Source organism: Saccoglossus kowalevskii, chromosome 14 (genome assembly GCF_978046115.1).
Source record: "Saccoglossus kowalevskii chromosome 14, keSacKowa6.1, whole genome shotgun sequence".
NCBI classification, from domain to species: domain Eukaryota; kingdom Metazoa; phylum Hemichordata; class Enteropneusta; family Harrimaniidae; genus Saccoglossus; species Saccoglossus kowalevskii.
Window position 1 is genome coordinate 34,134,221 of NC_140654.1, and position 14,718 is coordinate 34,148,938.

Here is a 14,718-nt window from a genome sequence, read left to right on the forward strand (position 1 = left end):
GCTAAGTAATTTCAAATTATATTTAATGCGTCTCCAATACTCTCAGCACATGGGAGTTCTTTCTAAGCTTTGATACTTCCTGGGGTTTCAGCGATGCTTCTTTGTTATAGCATCACTCGTTCTATTCAGTGACTTCGCAAGTTATACCTGGTAATTACTTTTGTCCCCAAATAGCATTACACACTTTTAAATCTTCTGCTAAAGTACCATTAAACCTATCAAACTGTAATTTGGTATTTAGTGTGTAAATAAAAGTCCATTGCAGTTTGTCAGAGCCATTGACACTATCGTTCATGTCCTGGGTGCGCAATTAGGAATGAATTTTCGTAGCAGTTTGTGAACACAGGTGTTAATTGCTGTTGTATTTTGATCTTTGTTTACGTCGACTTTGAAACAGGAAAGAAAACTGACCATTTCACTACAAGCTAGTGCAGGATTTAAACTACCATCGGTATACAAGACATGCTGACCAGTAGACCAAAGGGTCTACAATGAAGCATACGCAGGCGATAGGGTTCACGAGTTTGAACCCCCCCCCCAGGACATTTCAATTTCTCTTTAAACATTACTTTCCTATCACGATTGATATGCACAATTCCACAAGATTTTATGTAAAAGTAAAATTTGACTCTTAGCAAGGGATTAAAACCGACAATCTCCAGACCACAAATTTACTCTCCCAATTATACTACTGACAGAAATAGTCTCGTTACAAATCTGAAATTCGGTTTTCAGAGTGTATGGGTAAAGTGCATTACAATTTGAGAATCCTTCACAATGCAAAACTTTAACCCATGTTGCTACTTAACATCCGGTATAAAACGATCTTCTGCCTGTTTATCAAAATGAAAATTTATGGTTAATTGCAGAATGATCTTGCGAGATAATGTTGGGCTCGTCCAGGTTCAATTTCGCTTATACATTAGGTACTCAAAATTGACTAGTCCCATTTCAAGATTACATGGTTGCCATGGAAATAATTTGGCAACCATGCATACACATGATAACTGCAATGACAGCTAATGGTTGCTTTGTGCCTTCAGCCAGCTTTTCAGTCAAACAAGATTTGTTGTAGAGTAAGGTAGAATATCATTAAAAACAAAGACTATTGTTACTTTCATTTTTTTTTTATTCAGATGAGTTCTCTCCAAATATGATCACAACAAAAATTTCAAAACTGAATTTAATCAGCAGTGAATGCCAATGCCTGGTGTTGAGTTATTTCAAGAGATAATTTGCATATAGCCACATTGTCTGCTGGATACCTTCCTTAAACTACTGATACGAGTGGTCACTGCACCAGAAGGCAATATGTTGAAGTGATAAAATTCTTGTTGCTATCACATTTGGTAGGTGTGAATTTTAGTCAAAAAGACCAAATCCCATGTCATCGTCAGATTCTTCCTCAGATTCTTCTTTCTTCTCTTCCTTTGCTTCAGACTTTTCCTCAGCAGCCGGAGCTACTTCCACAACAAATGCAGATGGATCAGCCAGATATGCCTTCATCTGAAAAATGTCCAACAATTATTAATATCTTGTTCAAAGATATTGGTTAAAAGAAGCAGTCTAGAAGTTGATAATGCCAACAGAGAACTTGTATTATAACCAAGGCAATTTGAATGTACATGATCAGTAATTGTTAATAGCAATAGAAAACTACCCCATGGTAGGATGATTAACAATGATAATAGCACAGGTGGAGTGCATTGTCACAATATTTAACAGACATTAGGGCAGCAGGCCCAATCAGGGTTCTCCCCAGAAAAAATACATAGCGCCGGGGCTAATTTGCATAATAATTTGCATATCATTTACATATCTTTCCTTCATTGATTAACAGAACTTATTTACAATTATGAATATTAGTGAGCTCAGTCACAGGGCAAATATTTTTTTTAATGGAATCAACACATTATGTTTCACAATTTAGAAGAGTTTGAAACATTCTCGAAATACAAATGCTGCAGACTAAAAACAAACACAAATACATTATTGTTGCAATATAATTGTTTTGTAAAACGTTGAAGGAAACGCATTCAAAACGTTAAGCCAGATTTATGTTCACGAATCTCTTAATTTTATTCACTCCAAAAACATTCTCCTTCAAAAAATCGATCACGTAACTAATTGACGTATTGTTGTAATTTATTATTTGTACCATCAACTTCTAAAACGTTTACAATTACAGTAATGAGCGAACAAATAAAGCTTCAAAACGATCATCAAAGTTACGACGTGACATAACTTACTTGGCCATGTTATACACCAGTTATAGCAATAATTCCTCAACAAATTTTACTTCTTTTTTTTTTTTGATATGAAATGTAAGTAAAATCCGACTTATTTTTATCGGGAGCGATTATTTTTAATCACTTGATCGCTTCGGTAAAAAAAAACAGACCCGCCATGATGTTTGTGAAACATTAGCATGTGTCCTTTGACCCGACAGGTCAAAAATTCCATTAACCAATCAAAATGACGCATGGTAATGCCGGTAGAACCCAAAGTTTTCCGAATGGTAGTGATCATAAAAATTACATTGCGGAAGTAAAGCGATGTCGTAGCACGATGTGTTGGCATCGATTTCAATTGAAAACTGCATGACAGCTTTCGAAAGAGGTGATTTGCAATTTTTAAAAGGTAAATTAGGTCTTGAAAGAAGAGTTTTTACATGATTCGCAATGATAACAGTTCAAATGTATTTTACCAAATCACGCAATAAACACGTTGTTTTTTTCTTGAGTAGCGTGAACTGATCGTGAACTCCGATTTGACCATGTTATATCGAGGTGGAATTGATTTTGAAATAATTTTAGCTTTAAATCTAAAGACTGTGTCTATCGCAGAAAGTATTTACTTACAAAGAAAGAGGTGCTAATTCCACAAATTTGACTAGCCGCTACGTATCGTAGCGACTAGGTCTATTGTTTATAAAATATAATCCACGACTGGCAGGATGCGTGTCGGTCAGTACGTAATTAATAGTCCTCGTCTGAAGCATTTCCGTGGTGGTCACTAATTTTGAGTGACGGTCGGGGCCGACCGGCGTGGCGAACAAAGCTTTTTCACATCTGATATTGGCATGTCAAATATGAAATCAAGCGCCGAGGTGGGAACACATAGCGCCGAGGTCCCAAGTGAAGCGCCGAGATTCACAGGTATAGCGCCGCGGACCTCAGCGCTAAAAAGCCCTGGGGAGAACCCTGGGCCCAATGTAGGTCAAACATGTGAACAAATGCATTATCTGAATTGTAATATGCTAAGGGTATCAGGAGTATGGATTTGCCAATCAAGTTCAGATTATGTGGGTATAAATGTGTACAAGCGTTTCAGGTACTTTTTTTTCTTAGTTCACAGAACATTATCGTATTTAAGCAGTCAGTTAAATGACATTGCACTGCTTAAACTTGAGTATTTAAGGATTAGAATGTGACAATGCACAAAAAGCAGACTATATTCCCAATTCCTGGTGGATCAAAGTACAAGAATTTGGCTGTTAAGATTAGTGTTATTTTAAAAGTTGGCGTTATCTGTGAATATATGAAGGTCGAAATACAATGGCAGTCTTGACTTTATCTTAGATGGCTCACAAGTGGACTATACTTCAATAATCTACAACAATCAGTTCGAAAGTTAAATTGCATGTTGGGTTGCAAGTTGTGATAATTTATTCAGTGTAGTGGTTATTTTGAGGGTAGGTTAATTGTTGAATGTTTCAGTTTTTCGACACAATGTTGCCACCTGTTGTAATAAGACAAAATGGCATTACCACATCACTGTAATACAGATGGGTACTGTGGCTGACGGCTATGTGTACATGGGTGGTATTGTGGCCAAATGAAGGTGGGTACTGTGGCCAACGGCCAAGTGTAAATAGGTACCATGGCGGCAAACGTTCCTTAGGGCCCCCTCACCTATAAATCTAATCTTGCCCCTGCCCCTTCAGTGCACATTTTATTTGTATATGCTCATTTTCAGGTAGTGTATAGTTATCTGGAGGGACTGGAGTGTTCTAATTAAGGGTTACAGGGGGTGGGGGTTGTTAAGGAACTCTTTCCACTGTGGCGAAAGGATAAGAGTAAAGATGTGTGATGTAGTAGAGTTTTGTGGTTATTCATTCACACCAAATGTTCAAGCCAATTTGTTGGGTGGTATACGTATGGTAGGTTCAAACCAAATCTGTATGGCTATTCTAATCTTGGCACAAATATGAGTTTACAAAATATTTTGACAACTTAACTTCAAGAAAATGTATTGCTGTTTTTTTGTACCCTAGTATGATTTATAACACCTGGATTTCTTTAACTTATTTATGATAGAATTGCATTAATTTACATATATTATGAAGCAAACAAGTCATTGTCAATGACACGTCCCCGTTCCGTTCATATTTGAGTGACATATACATTCAAAGCAGATCATGACCGAAATGCACCTGCATATGTACAACACATTGTGCTAAATCTGAACAAAATCCATCCATGCATGACTGAGATCCGGTTCTGGAATTGTGAAAATACGCGATTTTGATGCATTTTCGGCCTTAAAATGGCCATCATTTCGCTATTGTTAAGCAGATCATGAAACATATCTATTTGTGACATGATGTACCATGTGTGTGTGAAGTTTGAACTTGATCAATCCAGACATGTCTTGGATACGGATCCAGAACTGAATTCTTTAACAAAATGGCCGCCAGTCGGCCATTTCGAACTTGATCCGAAAAAAAAAAAGACGTGCATCAAGGTCCTATTATGTTTAATGTATGTACCAAATTTGAACAAAATCCATCCATGCATAACTGAGATACGGGTCCGGAATGGTGAAAATGTGCGATTTCAATGCATTTTCAGCCTTAAAGCGGCCGCCATTTGGCTATCGTTAATGAGATCATGAAACAAATACACATACATATTTGTGACATGATGTACCTTGTGTGTGTGAAGTTTGAACTTGATCAATCCAGACACGTCTCGGATACGGATCCAGAACTGAATTCTTTAAAACAAAATGGCCGCCAGTCGGCTATTTCGAACTTGATCCAAAAAAAAAAATGACGTGCATCAAGGTCCTATTATGTTTAATGTATGTACCAAATTTGAATGAAATCCGTCCATGCATAACTGAGATCCGGGTCCGGAATGGTGAAAATGTGCGATTTCAATGCATTTTCGGCCTTAAAGCGGCCGCCATTTGGCTATCGTTAATGAGATCATGAAACAAATGCACATACATATTTGTGACATGATGTACCTTGTGTGTGTGAAGTTTGAACTCGATCAATCCAAGCATGTCTCAGATACGGATCCAGAACTGAATTCTTTAAAACAAAATGGCCGCCAGTCGGCCATTTCGAACCCGATCCAAAAAAAAAAAAATGACGTGCATCAAGGTCCTATTATGTTTAATGTATGTACCAAATTTGAACAAAATCCGTCCATGCATAACTGAGATCCGGGTCCGGAATGGTGAAAATGCGCGATTTTGATGCATTTTCGGCCTTAAAATGGCCGCTATTCGGCTATCGTTAATCGGATCATGAAAAAAATGCATGTACATATGTCCCATATAATGTGTGATGTACGAGTGAAGTTTGAACTCAATCGGTCCATGCATGTTCGAAATACAGGTGATCACGGACGCACGCACACAGGGCAAAACATAAGTCCCCGTTTTCGGACTGCGTCCGAACGGGGACTAATAAAATGTCAGTTAAACTTGAATTGTCATAAGATAAGATGCAGCCAACTCACTGTAAATCATAATGCACGAGTGGAGTACATTTGTTCACATATTTAGTGTGTGCGTGTTGAATATTTGAATAAACTACACTAGTGAATTATCCTCGACTGAAACAAGATTTAGAAGTTTTGAATATTGGCAGTGTTGGCCTGCACACACATTGGCCTTACAGTGTGTTTGACATTACCTGTTCAGCTTCTTTGAACTCGATATCTGTTTCAGCAGCAAGAGCCAATAGGTTCTTGAAACCATTGACTATTGAATGTGGTACACTTGCAACTGTTGGATAACCAATCTCCAGACACACACTAGCAATTTGTGCAATGCCCTGAAAAACAGACAAATTTATATTGTATTCATGAATAACTTGTTATGGCTTTAATGGAGACAAGTGAATATGGATACAGGCAAAGATGTTCAGACAGCAGTTGAATTTTCACATTATTAGGAAAAAATAAATAACTATCATCACTACATCAAACCATTTCTTGAAAATCCCTAATTGAATATAATACTGCCACCAAATGTAATTTTGAAATTTGACGCTGAATAACAAAGAGTTGAAAGTTATTCTCCAGACTTGATTTGATGTGCATTAAACCCCCTGTACTTTTACAAACTGACATACCAGCATTTTAATTGCCTGAATGTCATATGACTAGAGTGTTTAATTATGTAAGCTGTGGTTAAATAGACTATAAACCCTGTTATGGACATTTGCAATATGAACAGTGCATAACATTGCAACCCTTGCAAAATTTGGGCTTGAAAAAAAAATTTACTTTGCAAACAAGACCAAACAAAGGATTGTTATCTACAATGGTGAATTTTGCCAATGCTTGCAGTATGCTAGTTCTAGGTTCTATTGCATTCAATGATTGCTACATGGTTTGTGCTTTTACACATGCCTCCGACAAAATATTACATAATTCACTATATAGGCATATTTCATGAATACTAATGTCATGATAGTATTTTGTAGATTTCACCGAGATATTTGTACAATGTTCTTGAAATTCTCCCTTTTGTAGCTTATGGAATATTTCCTGAACACATTCATTTGTTTGAATATTGCATATTGGCAGTAGTGTGTACAGCACATGGCAATGTTGGGGGTAAAGCATCTACTTTGTAACATCTGGTACCATGTTAAAATGTGCAACAAAACTAGACAACTTACTTCAATAAAAGTGTTTGCTATATCATCATCAGTGATATCCAAGACACTTGGTGCAAACACACTCCCACTGTCATACACTATGAATGTAAAAGAATGAAACATTGTTAAGAGACAGTACTGTACTCGGATATTGAAATCTTAACAGTCAATAACTCAGTTTAGATTTAATCAAATGCAAGCTACAGTGTTCTCCACAAGGGGTTTTCAGTGGGCGGCACGCCCATCAAGTTTTACGGCCGCCTAGTAACTCTCAACACCAGCCCACCAACGTACATCCAGCTGAAATTATTTGTAAAAAGCTTGCATTGTTCTTCCCAAGCCTAAACAAAAGAGTAGTTGCCCAACCCTTTATTTTGCTATTGTTTCAAGAGTCCAAACATAAACAATGACCACTGGAAGTCTGCAAGCAGTCATCAACTGTATTCATGGCAATGTGTCAATCGCCTGAATTCATTGTCACTTGACAATGTTGCCACTTATTGCTCACGATACGCAACTACAGTGGTTTCAATTTACAGCTGTATTTTTAATAATAGTCTTCCGATCACAAAAGAAACAAGTAAATACGAACGAAATGTATATGCACAGAAAATAAACAAATATATTAGCAGATTACATGGAAACTCGAACAAAAATTAAAATTCTAGCCGTTTTTACAACGTTCGCTCGATTTTTATCGTGAAAACAGCATGGAGAAGGCAAACTGGTGACCTTTTGGCGCTGTAACGATTTAGTATCTAAGTTGCATAAGGGAACAGCGCATTCTGGGTGTTCGTGTACTGAATTCGGAAAGCGGTAATAAACATCAAACATGGCTGCCGGATTAGTTTACCGCGAGTATTTGTAATTGAATAATATTTCAGTTATCTTATCCACGTACTTTTTTCAATTTATCCATTTTTTATGTCTAATCTTTCGAAAACATAGCAGATTCTTTTATTTTGCCGATTGCTAGCATTTTTTCTTGAATTCCAAAACAACGTGTGAAAACGCAACGTATCGTTACTGTACATGCGTAAATGAATCTTACCGTCCGTCGGCACAGGCAAGTACTGATGCCACAATTAAAAAAAATTATGAGTTTTATTTTGACAAATCGTCAGTTTTGGCATCTGGGACAAATCACCTCGCATATTTTCATGTTTTGTACTTGCTCTTGGTTACTCGAATTGCATTTCATGAACGCAGAATAATTTGCAAACGTATAAATCACCGATTTCAAACTTTTTGCAGTTCGTAAATATTAATAGTGACCAATCTGTTTGTATTTCAAAAAATTGTAACACGTTTCAATTAAATTAAAAAGAGAATAGTAAATAACTTAGTGTGTATTGCAGTTCATGACATAAATGCTAGAATGCTGTATGTAAATGATATGCAAAATTTATGCTAATTAGGCCATCCACCAGCTATTTTGGATTGTGGAGAACACTGAGCTAAGGTACATAGACATGTTATACAACTCATAATTATATTGTTCTAAATTGAAATATACAATTTGGATACAACACAAATATGCAACATTTCTGTGCAGCAAAATAATTTAACAAATGTGAATGTTTCAGTTTTTCGACACAATGTTGCCACCTATTGTAATACAGACAAAATTGCTTCCTAGACTGAACTTGATCTAAGCCATCATATGGCATTACCACATCACTTTAAAACAGATGGGTACTGTGGCTGACGGCTAAGTGTAGGTGGGTGTATTGTGGCTGACGGCTAAGTGTAGGTGGGTGTACTGTGGCTGACGGCTAAGTGTATGTGGGTGTACTGTGGCTGACAGCCAAGTGAAGGTGGGTGTACTGTGGCTGACAGCCAAGTGTAGGTGGGTGTACTGTGGCTGACAGCCAAGTGTAGGTGGGTGTACTGTGGCTGACAGCTAAGTGGTACATGGGTCTATTGTGGCCGACAACTTTGTGGGTGTACTTGTTGGTTATGACTGTAGGTGAGTAGCTTGGCTTTTGTTTTAAACCTACACTTTTGTATTAAACCAGACCTTGAATCTGAAGTAAAAAGATTTCAGAGAGCAACTCATTTTGAATTTTATTTGACTTTTTATCCCTGCTTGAAACCAAGGAAGATTTTCAATATATAGACTGAATTATTACACCCGTGACATTTCAATGGCAAGGCATTCGCAAACATACGACTCCAAACCTTATTTTTAAATTATTACTAATTGTGATCCATATTTTTTTAATGCGAGTTTTTAAATTGTGATTTGAGAATTACCCTAAAGCTGGTACAATTGGTAATCGTATTTTGTGCACCTATGTCATAGAAGTGATCTGCATCACTAGTACATGCGAGGCCAGTACACTGATGACTCATTTACTAACCTGTGTGATTACAATATCACTGTCTGTGAATCTTACCTTGGAATACCTTTAAACCATATGTAAAGGGAGAGATTTTCAACATGTTCAGAAGAGTTGCTTCTGATGCACCCACTTTGTCACCTTCTTTGATCAAATGAACATCGTTCTAGGAAAGAACAAATTGCATGGTTAGTGCACTCCACAACAATTCATGTCATTTTACTTTTTATACCAGTACATGTGAACCCTTTAAATGTGCACACTCCACATTGATTAATCTTTCCAGTATTTTATATAATCTGTGAATACATCTTCTTTGGGCTGAGAATCATGTGTATGGCTTACTTTTGTTATTAATTTTCAGTGATTCTTCTTGTTATTATTGGGTGAACAAATATTAATGTAAATGCATGTTTCAGTTTTTCGACACAATGTTGCCACCTGTTATGATACAGACAAAATTGCTTCCTAGACTGAACTTGATCTAAGCCATCATATGGCATTACCACATCACTGTAATACAGATGGGTACTGTGGCTGACGGCTAAGTGTACATGGGTGTATTGTGGCCAATGGCCAAGTGTAGGCGAGTACTGTGGCTGACTGCCAAATGTAGATATAGGTGTATTGTGACAGAGCTTCGTGAAGATGGATGGTCAACATAAATGTAACCTTACCAAGATTTCAATGGTACCTCTTGAAATCTTCGTTGGGATAGATAAAGCCTGGAAGAAAGAGGTTTTCTCTGGACCAAGACCGGTGTTTTGAGCACCCAGTCTGACATCACAAGGAGCCAATGCACCAGCTCTAGCTGGAGCTGCAACCTAAGAATTAGAATTAGTTTTAAATTGATTATCTATTTGGTCAGGAAGTCAAAGTTGAATATTACAGAGTATGTAATTGATATCATTAATGCATTACGGTGATCGTATTTCAGTGGCATGCTACAATGTGTCTGTGTCATACATGAAGTAAAATATAGCGCACAATCTGAGCAAGACATTCAAACATTTTATTAACAAGTCATGTCAATAGCTCTGACATGCATATATACACCATAAATAAGCTTTCAGAAAATACATCATACACCAATAGATGTGGATTATATGAGGACTACAGACTAAATTTGCCAACCAACTGTTACAATGTACATAGTCACATGCAAAAATACACTAGCTACAGTACATGAACAGATTTCATAAAACTAAAATGAAATGAAATGTACAGTCGTGATACAAAAACATTTCTGCAGCAAAATAATTTGACAAATGTGAATGTTTCAGTTTTTCGACACAATTTTGCCACCTGTTGTAATACAGACAAAATTGCTTCCTAGACTGAACTTGATCTAAGCCATCATATGGCATTACCACATCACTAATACAGATGGGTACTGTGGCTGACGGCTAACTGTAGGTGGGTGTACTGTGGCAAACTGCCAAGTGAAGATGAATTGCAAATATATTAACAGTAAGTGTACAAGTACCTTGTTATCCAGAATCTTGTCTCTAATTTGTATCAGGTCCTGGGTGGTGAAGACGAAACCAACATTGCCTTTTATATGAGGAATAAGCCTAACAAAAAAATCAGAAAAAATCATTCATTCATTCAATAAATAAATAAATAAATAAAGCTAATAACAAAGCAGTGATTTTATACCGTACACGTCCAGGAACATAAGCGCACTTGGTCAGCAAGAGTTCCTCATTTTTTTTCTCCTTAATATTTGCAAAGTTGGAATAACAATCGTACTGAAAAATCAGAATTAGGATGAACTTACTTTTCAAGATCAGGATTGTTTTCCAAGTGACCACGTATGGCTTTACGCATCATAGTATTCTTACCCATCAAAACAACTGTAAACAAAAATATATTTCTATGATATCATGGTTTGTTATAAAGCTGTAAAATCTTTAGTTTGAGTGCTTAGAATATTCAGACAGCAGTAGAATTGCTCACTGTATGTTACTAGTATCAGTGGGTTCAGCCATTGCTGGCTCTAATACCATATGTAACGTACTAAAATCTTAATACTGCATTTATCATCATTATATTCACCGCCTGTCGGAGTCGGTGACTTCACCGCCTGTCGGAGTCGGTGACTTCACCGCCTGTCGGAGTCGGTGACTTCACCGCCTGTCGGAGTCGGTGACTTCACCGCCTGTCGGAGTCGGTGACTTCACCGCCTGTCGGAGTCGGTGACTTCACCGCCTGTCGGAGTCGGTGACTTCACCGCCTGTCGGAGTCGGTGACTTCACCGCCTGTCGGAGTCGGTGACTTCACCGCCTGTCGGAGTCGGTGACTTCACCGCCTGTCGGAGTCGGTGACTTCACCGCCTGTCGGAGTCGGTGACTTCACCGCCTGTCGGAGTCGGTGACTTCACCGCCTGTCGGAGTCGGTGACTTCACCGCCTGTCGGAGTCGGTGACTTCACCGCCTGTCGGAGTCGGTGACTTCACCGCCTGTCGGAGTCGGTGACTTCACCGCCTGTCGGAGTCGGTGACTTCACCGCCTGTCGGAGTCGGTGATTTCAATGTATTTATCACTGCATTCTTACCTGCATCGCCTCGCAGAGACATGCGGATTGTCTGCATCTGTTTGGAACCAACATTGTCAGCTCCTACTAGAAAACATTTGGGGTATTCATCCAAAAGTTGCTGAAATATACAAATTGATGGCATGGAATTAGTTTTATTGCATTGTTACATGGTTGCAGTATAGAATTCTTTTAATTCCATACATTGTATTCAAATACACCTAATGTGAAATTACCAGTTACCAATACTTTAGCATGCTATCAACTGCTAGAGGTAGGACACTGGTAGAAGCAATCACATTTGCATTCGATATTGATGCAGTTCTTGGGAGGGAAAAGAATTGACAAATTACTATCACTAGTTAATACTGTTTAACATTTTATTTCACCGATATTTAATGTCACTACTTTGATCATATTCACTGTTTAAATTTCAGGAATTTGTCATAGAAACAACAAGTTTTATTGTTATTTTACATTTTATTTAGCTGAAAATTACGAAATTAAAACCCAGTGAATAACTTGAATTAATGTATTTACAGTTGAGCAATAACCCTGTAACTATTTTTTAGCCCCAACAAGTTTCAGGTGTATATTTTGGCATGTAGGCAGACAACATAAATACAAGAATATTCACCAAAATTAGAGCATGAAAGATATCATGAAATGAACAAATTTAATGGTACATATACACTAAGTATCAAAGTATAAGTTTCAAGTAGTCAAAAACGTAAAAAGTTGACATGGCGACAGACAATCACTCATGATACAACCCCCCCCCCCCCACAATGCAATTCAATAATTCAATATTCCCTTTTCCAAATAAAGTGATCTGAAGTAGGAAATGTACAATTGAAATAGGGGGGCTTGGTTATGGTTGAAGTTGGGGGGGGGGAAGGTGCCTATAAAACTTATCGATAAGCTCTGCTCAACAAAGTGAACAGTGGAGTTGAAACAAATACATGGATGATAACCGATAAATATACTTACAATTATCTTTAAAAAATAATTGGATTTCCACGTTGCCTTGTCTTCCCTGACCATCTTGAAGTGTGTCAAGGATGTTTAAAAAACTTTTAAAGACAAAACTGTTGGGATAAAATAAAATGTACATTAATTTAGTTAGATACAATACCAGGCAGACAAATTTAGTTTAGGGAGATTAACAAATCTGGCCGAATTGAATGCACCAAGAGCCGAACCACTGCTCGGGGGAAATATTTTTCTCCACACATGCATCATGTTGGAGAATTGAGTTTACTGTTTTGGAAGACTTTACAAATAGTGACAGTTTATTTACTCAAAAACTAAAATTAAATTCACTATTAATAGAACCCTTCACAAAATTCCAAGCGAAACGAACACAAATAATGGTGAAAATAAAAATACTTTCGAAGTTAGTCAGTTAAATGGTATCAGAATTGCTGTTATTTCAATGTTCTAGAGATTAATACATGGTGTAAAAATTGGGGAGAGGGAGGTTTTTTTTGCAGGATGCCCTGGAAATTTTCCATGTCATTGTTTTCTAATGTCCGTGATAATTTATACTGACATAATATACACACACACACAACCCAACAATACGTATCAGGGCAGCAATTTTGATAGTTCCTATAATTTTTAAACAATACAACAAACTGCGTTAGATCAAGTCCCCGTGTACACCACGTGTTGCCGTCCGACGTTTAACCACGTGTACAAACATTTTCAAACGATTTTAAAACATAGTTACCTTGCCTCATATAAATAAAAAAATGTATATGACTGCTGTGAAGCAATGTAATTGCACAAACTGGGTTGCCACATCCCGAGAAAGCCACGTGTTGTTAAGAAAAATGTCCGCCATATTGATTCGACAACCAACACTCCGAGCTGTTGTCAGTCAACGAAATCATTCTCGTTTTACTTGAATATGTTCGTTAAAGCTGCATATGATACAGTAAATTCTTCACATAGATTTGTATCGTACTAATTTTACACTGGAATTGTGTTTTATTGTAAATTGCACACCAAGCAATCAAGAACCATGCTCACCTCAAGGATCAGCGTGGAAAAAGAGAACGGATCACGTGATTTTGCGAGTACTTTCCCAAGATGCATTGCATCAAATCTACACTTTGTCGCTAGGTGGCGCTCTTCAAAATACATGTATCAAATCATCTTATCATTATTTATTTATTTATTTATTCATTCATTTATTTATTTATTGAGAAATAGTGTATCGTCAACAAAGACAGGTCAAATGTATTGCAAAATAGTATATTGTCGCCAAGACACGTTAAAAATATCACCAACACAGTGAAATGTATTACATAATAGTATATCATCAATAATATATGACGTCATTGCAGAATTTGAATTACCATATTTAAAAATTCGAGGTGTACTTTCTGAGCTGGTCACGTGTCATTTATTTGTGTACTGTTAATCATATGACATGCATAGCATGTGAAGTAATGCAGAACAAATCTCAAATGTGTGTAACTTTCACGTCACATACTGTCCAACTTTTTCAGCTTTATTTTCACTTTGATAAAAATGTTGTCTGATTGTTCAGGTTATTATACAGTACGAAGGGATTACTATGAATGGTTGTATTCCAGGTTTATATACGGTCCCAGACTGTTGACAGCCCCTCTGACTTACTGAGTATGATGTGTGTGTGTGTTTTTTCATTTTAGATGAAAAAGACATTAGGCCAGTGGAACTGTTGACAGTCTAATACAGTCCGAAAACTAGTATGCTGGTTTATGATATCGAGCTAATGAATAATTACGCAAGCTTCAGCGACTTACATACAACATTGAACGGTTTTTATATTTAGAATTGCAAATGACGGCTGCAGACAATCATAATACACCAGTAGTAGATGGATACCGTCCTTATACAATTCACCTACTACATAACATGAATATACTGGTACAAATATTTTACAAATGT

The 14,718-nt window shown here is 37.1% G+C and overlaps 1 protein-coding gene across 2 annotated transcripts; it reads right to left on the reverse strand.

Annotated features, from left to right (window-relative positions):
* Positions 1 to 1,108: 1,108 nt before the first annotated feature.
* Positions 1,109 to 13,862, reverse strand: LOC100376620 (large ribosomal subunit protein uL10-like). 2 transcript variants are annotated; one of them, XM_006815272.2, is made up of 10 exons: positions 13,813 to 13,862; positions 12,769 to 12,866; positions 11,800 to 11,899; positions 11,024 to 11,099; positions 10,730 to 10,817; positions 9,921 to 10,067; positions 9,301 to 9,409; positions 6,923 to 6,999; positions 5,930 to 6,070; positions 1,109 to 1,506 (listed from the first exon to the last, which is right to left on the reverse strand). In XM_006815272.2, exons 2-10 carry the CDS (start codon positions 12,820 to 12,822, stop codon positions 1,363 to 1,365), a joined length of 936 nt encoding a protein of 311 aa, XP_006815335.1. In that variant the 5' UTR covers positions 12,823 to 12,866; positions 13,813 to 13,862; the 3' UTR covers positions 1,109 to 1,362. The 2 variants fall into 2 exon arrangements, with proteins under 2 accessions (XP_006815335.1, XP_085364295.1); XM_085508169.1 differs by lacking the exon at positions 13,813 to 13,862 and adding an exon at positions 13,511 to 13,542.
* Between the last annotated feature and the right edge of the window lie 856 nt (positions 13,863 to 14,718).

Excerpts from the sequence above, each read along its gene's own strand:
- LOC100376620 (XM_006815272.2), bottom strand. The coding sequence starts at position 12,822 with ATGGTCAGGGAAGACAAGGCAACGTGGAAATCCAATTATTTTTTAAAG. Across the intron at positions 7,000-9,300 it reads TGGTTTAAAGGTATTCCAAG|TGTATGACAGTGGGAGTGTG; the intron begins GTAAGATTCACA and ends TTACATTCATAG. Across the intron at positions 6,071-6,922 it reads TAGCAAACACTTTTATTGAA|GGCATTGCACAAATTGCTAG; the intron begins GTAAGTTGTCTA and ends TCTGTTTTTCAG.